The sequence below is a fragment of the Gadus chalcogrammus genome, chromosome 13 (assembly GCF_026213295.1).
Source record: "Gadus chalcogrammus isolate NIFS_2021 chromosome 13, NIFS_Gcha_1.0, whole genome shotgun sequence".
In the NCBI taxonomy this organism is placed as follows: Eukaryota; Metazoa; Chordata; class Actinopteri; order Gadiformes; family Gadidae; genus Gadus; species Gadus chalcogrammus.
The window spans coordinates 20,198,488-20,204,487 of record NC_079424.1 but is presented as its reverse complement, the minus strand read 5'-3'; the positions used below and the strand labels follow the sequence as shown (position 1 = coordinate 20,204,487).

Here is a 6,000-nt window from a genome sequence, read left to right as displayed (position 1 = left end):
TATATATATATATATATATATATATATATATAAAGATATTTACAGATAGACAATGACAAACACAGACACACACATAACAATACGCACAAACACACGCACACGCACACACATAACAAAAGGCACAAACACACACACATACATGAATATGCATAAAAATAGACAGACAGGCACAAACCCATAACAATACGTACAAACACACACACACACACACACACATTCACACATGAATATATCTATGAATATAGATATTGACAGACACACACAAATACACACATACACACACACACACACGCATGCATGTGCGTGCACGTAGACACTGTGGTGGTGCTGCGTGTCCATTAGCAGCACAATGCCCTGAGCATGATCCCTGCACTCTACCTCCCAACGCATTACCTTTGCTATTGTTCAGACCAGCAGAAAACCTTGGTGTCCATCATATATTTATAGACACCGCTTTTTATACATAAACCTCCTCCTTCATACCTTGCCTCTCCTGACCCTTTAAAACATAGATGCTTTTATATAGAAACAAAAACAAACAGTACCACCTTTAGGGCTTGGCCGTTGCGGGTTCAGAACAGACTGCAGACCACTGAACAAATAACCCTCTCTCTCTGTCTCTCTTTCTTTCTCTTGCTCTCTGTCTCTATGTCTGTCTCGCTCCCTCTCAGACTTTTTCTCATTATTCTTTTCTCGTCATTCTCTTTCTTGCTATCTTTCTCTCTGTCCCTTTTTCTCTCTCTCTCTGCCTTTCTCTCACTCTCTCAGACTCTGGCTCTAAGTGCCAATTAAAGCCATCAAATCACAACCCGCTATCACATCAAATGGAAAAGTGACTGAAGTGGCTCAGAGTCGACGGGAAAATTAACACTTTGTTAAGCACAAGTTAGACTTTAATTGAACTTGGGCATGCTGAAAACGAGAATCAACATTCGTTCGGATAAATTGTCCACAACAGGGGGTCGATGATTTCAGGCAGAATGATAATAATCTTTTTTGAGCTTTATGTTGATTAATGGCAGGGTGTTTTTTTGTGGAAAGAACGACACTATAAAGAAAAAGGGAAGAACGATAACAAGAGAGAAAGAGAGAGAGTTGGAAAAAGAGCGAGCACACTGTAATCTATTAAAAGACAGTTGCTTGGGCTTGGGAAGAAACCATTCCACGTTAATTATCTCATTGAATCCTCAAAAGGAATTTTGTTCCCTTTCCCCCCCTTCCTGCACATAGCCCTCCCCCCGGGGTGACAGCGGCAGTTATTGCCTCTGTGTTCTCGGAAGAAAAAGGTTAACTTATACGTTCAAATAGTAGGGGGAGCTGTCATGAATGTATCAAGGCCTTGAGTGGTTGCAAGGATAAAGATGATGAGGATGAAGATGGTGATGAAGAGGATGGTGATGATGATGATGGTTATGATGATGATGATGATGATGATGATGATGGTGATGGTTATGATAATGATGGTGATCATGACGGTGATTGTGGTGGTGCTGGGGGTGGAGGCATGGGGGGGAGGGTGTGAGCTGCTTACCTCCCATGTGATGACTAACTCGGAGCGACTGCCGCCTCCACCGCTCACATTAGCAGGCGTGACTCTCGGAGCTGGAGGAGGGGGGGGGCAGGGAGGCGCTATTAATGACAGCTTAGCTGGGGACTTTTCAGGTTTAATCAGAATGATGAATAGATTAATCCTAATCTAGGTTTTAATATCAAAATGATGACTTGAAACATTTCAATAAAAAAGAGGATCTAACAATCGAACACAACAAGAAAACCAACTGAAATGAGGTAATAATTTGCCTTTTTGGCTGTTGTTTGTGAGTAGTAACTGTATAATACAATTTTGAAATTGTACTTTTTTTTATTTTTATTATGAATTCAAAATAAATAAAAACACTTTAATTTAACGAATGAATCAAAGTAACTAAATCTGAAACAAAGCCAGAAATAAGAATAATTTGTCTTTGTTCTTGCCATTACTAGAATCTGACTTAATTGTAGGGGAAATAAGTGGTCGTGGGAACAAACGAAAATCAGGGATTGATTGAAGGAAACCAAAGAAAAAAGACAAAGAAAAAACATCACATAATGGTGTGACATTAATTTGCCTTGGTTCTTTCTGTCGTATTTTTGGTAGTGCCTTCAGAAAAATTTGAACAATACAATCGGTGATGGAATGACTATAAACTCAAAAAGAAACCCAAAAGACAAAAGTCACAACACATGAACAAACACTTATTTCTTTCTATTGTTTCTCCGTAGTGTCTTTCTCAGGGATTGAAAGAATAAAACAGAAGCATGACGTTCATTTTCCATTGTGCGAAACCCAATGGCGTGTTTTGATTGTGACTTCCGAATTGTAATAAACAATTAAAGAAAGTAAAAAAAAAAATCAATGACGGATTGAATGAAACCTTGAATGAAAGCCAAATGAAACCACCCAGAAACTAAGCTCAGAAGTTTGCATGAATTTGCCCTTTTATTTTTTGCCATTTATCGGTAGTGAATAAATAGTAGGGGTAATAAGGGCTAGTCTAAGGGCTAAATCGAAACATTATTGAAAAATATATTGAATGAAAACAAACCCCCAAAAAACAAAGGGGGAAGTACAAAAATTGGCCTTTATGCTGGCTGGTCCTGTTTGTTTTGACTCAAAAACAAAAAATCAATGCTTGAAAGAATGAACCCTAAAAGCCCAAGAAACCAAAAGCTGAAAGCAGAAGTAAGACATGGATTTGCCTTTGTTCTTGCAGTACGTACAGGTCTCCTTTGTCCTGGCTTGTTTGGAGGGCTTGCTGGGCTCCCCCGTGCCCACCGCATTGCTGCCCAGCACCCGGAACTCATACTCCACCCAGGGGTTCAGCTCTGTGACTGTGGCTGTCAGCTGGCGACCCCCCACCGACTCTGGAACTGGCCAACGGGCACACGCACACACACACACACACACACACACACACACACACACACACACACACACACACACACACACACACACACACACACACACACACACACACACACACACACACACACACACACACACACACACACACACACACACACACACACAGAAGCAGATGTACTCATACACATGCCCACAAACACCTCAGCACACACACATATACAAACGCACACACATACAGGCACGCCCCCACGCAATCATGCATGAAGCCCCCACACACACACACACAGACACACAAAAGTGCATTTCGTCAGCATCCACATACTGTGTGTCAACAGATTTTGTTCGCGCTGCTACATGTCAACTTGGTGTCAACAGTTTAACACCGCTGTTTGCTGGGTGGGCGGTCCTGAGTGGGCTAGGGGTGTACCCCAGGTGGGCGGGACACAAGGACACTAGAGACTCACACAAGGACACTTAGTTCAGACACAAAAACGTACACACACACACACACACACACACACACACACACACACACACACACACACACACACACACACACACACACACACACACACACACACACACACACACACACACACACACACACACACACACACACACTCACACACACACACACAAACACAGACAAACACACATTCAGACTCCAAAGACGAAAGCAAAGGCAAATTCAAGAACTAAACAACCATAAAAACACATCCAAAAACCCGTAGGCGATTTTAATATGGACCAATTCCAGGTCTAATGTGTCTTTGGTTCTGTTAAGGGACGGCCTTAGCGATCAGTGCATTGCCTCAGTGTTTTCTAATATTATGTTTTGCTGTTAAGTTATTAGAAGTTATTAAGTTATTCGAGGGAGGATGCTATGTGTGCCAGCCGGTCCATTTTTGTTACACGCGAGTAAAAGATGAAAGCACACACTGCAGAAATACAAGACTCTGGAAGGACATGTTAGAGCCATAACCGATTTTTGATTTGATTTGATTTGATATAACACTTACTTGCAAAGCAGAGCCCGATGTCAAAACAAGTACATTACAGTGTACTTCATTTAACTCAATAAGCCAATGGAACAAGAACTACCGCACTGTGGGCCTTCCACACATGAACACAGCTCAGCACTGCATTCAAGAGCCTTAAAACGAAACCTCAAAGTCTTGTCCCTGATATCAATAATGGATTACTTTAAAATGATAAATGTTGTATCTTTTTTTTATTAGGTGAACCAGGACAGGTAACCCATAGTGTTTTTATTTATTCCCAAACATCGGTGAAGATTCAAGAGGTTCTAGACGTTTGATGTCAAGGGGGATGGTTTGACTGTTCTTGAATGGTATTCATTAAAGGCAATGGTTCAGAGGTGTATCTTTAACTCAATTGTGGCTTGTTTTAAGTACTACTGCATTTACTGTTTTGTACTTTTTCTGTAGGAAAAGGAAAAGGAGAAAGCATGTTCCTTCCTGGCTCATTTGTAAATATCAGTTTGGCTGTCTGATGCTACATCAATATAGTGGGACTGGAAAAAGTATTATTGAATTGCTTTGTGCTGTGCATTACTCATTAAACAGTTGTCTTGCAGTTACCTGTGTTTAATCCATTCAATCCATATGTGGTGCCCTCTTTAAACAGCCTCATCAAATCTATAGAGAATGTGTAGGCTACTTGGCCCAAAAGTGGATTACAGACATCATTCACTATATATATCGTCCTTTATCACAGTCTCAAAGGGCTTCTCTGTGTTGTGTTGGCATTTGAGTGTATCTTGATTGGCAGTAGAAAATGATGAGCTTCATAAAACATTGTGAGATGCAAGTTGTGTTTTTATATGAGCTTCTTATTGCTGATCGTAATTCTTGTCATCTCCTATGATGAAGTCATTGTGTTCCGTGAATTCAACAATGTGTTCTCAATAGAGGCCATGAAAGCAGCTTGACACCAGCAATGTGTACGTTTATTGTGCTGTGATTGTGCTGCTGCTGGATCCAAGCGGCTTGACGGCAAGCTGGCCAAACTTTGGACCCTGTCTTCACACGCCAAGAACAGTGGATCCAAAGAGCACCAGAGGGAGAGGCAGAGAGAGTACCTGTGGTGACTGCTTGCCAACCCAGGGAGAAGGGCGTTCGGGCCTGGATGGTGTAGGCTGTGATGGGGCTGTGGTTGTCGGAGCCGGGCCTCCAGGACAGGGAAACGGTCGTTTCACTGACCTCACTCACATGGATGCCGTTTGGTGGGCCAGGAGGACCTGGATGGGGGTAGGGAGAGTACAGAAAAGTGTGTTAAAGAGAGAGAGAGGGAAAATAGGGGGGGAATGGGGGGAACGGAGAGAGTAAGACGGTAGAATATACGCGGGTAGAAGAGGGAGTATGAGAGGGTGAGTGGGAGTGAAAGAGACCAAGGGAGAAACATTGGCAGAAAAAAAAGAGTGAGTAAAGGAGCGGGAGGAAGTATGAGAGGGAGAGGGAGATAAAAAAAGAAACATTGGCAGAGAAAAAGAGCGAGTAAGTAAAAGAGAGTGAGATGAAGACAAAGGGTGAAGGAGAGAGCAATGTGAAGTAGGAGGCAGAAGGGAAGCAAGTCGAAGTAGTCGAGAAATGGAGGTTTAAATATACAATTTGACTGGTGTGTGAATGTTGGGAGCTACTCATAACTAATTACAAAGTAAGAGTACCTTCGGTTATATTTTATGGGAGCACATTTGCCACGCAACATGCACATTAAATGACAAATTTCACATATCTTACAGCACCCATGGTGCTTCCTACCTTAAGTTCAGCTGGCTAACATTTCACTTTTTCTTTACATTTCCTCATGAATGTATTCCATTAAATGGCTTCAGACTCTGGCCAGTGAACATTGTTTATGGATGTCTTAATGTGTATTCGGGTCTACCTCCATTAAACCCTCCACAAATATCTGTGCATCCGAACCTGAAGTCCCTATCGGTTATGCTATAAAATCCCTGTAACCAATCAAGACACTTTTGCAATTGCTCTGTTTCCACTATAGTGACCCTTTAATCATCTCTAAACAAGGATTAGCACCTCCATTCTGGCTCATCAGCGTAGCAATTAGGCGTG

At 42.0% G+C, this 6,000-nt stretch overlaps 1 protein-coding gene across 1 annotated transcript in view; it reads right to left on the bottom strand.

Moving 5' to 3' along the window:
• cntn4 (contactin 4) overlaps positions 1–6,000 on the bottom strand; it is a 121,317-nt gene that overhangs the window by 6,344 nt on the left and 108,973 nt on the right. Inside the window, exons 15-17 of the mRNA XM_056606479.1 lie at positions 5,007–5,165; positions 2,761–2,910; positions 1,532–1,602 (exon numbers count right to left, since the gene is read on the bottom strand). Coding sequence (XP_056462454.1) covers positions 1,532–1,602; positions 2,761–2,910; positions 5,007–5,165 — 380 coding nt within the window. The remainder of the gene's footprint in view (positions 1–1,531; positions 1,603–2,760; positions 2,911–5,006; positions 5,166–6,000) is intronic.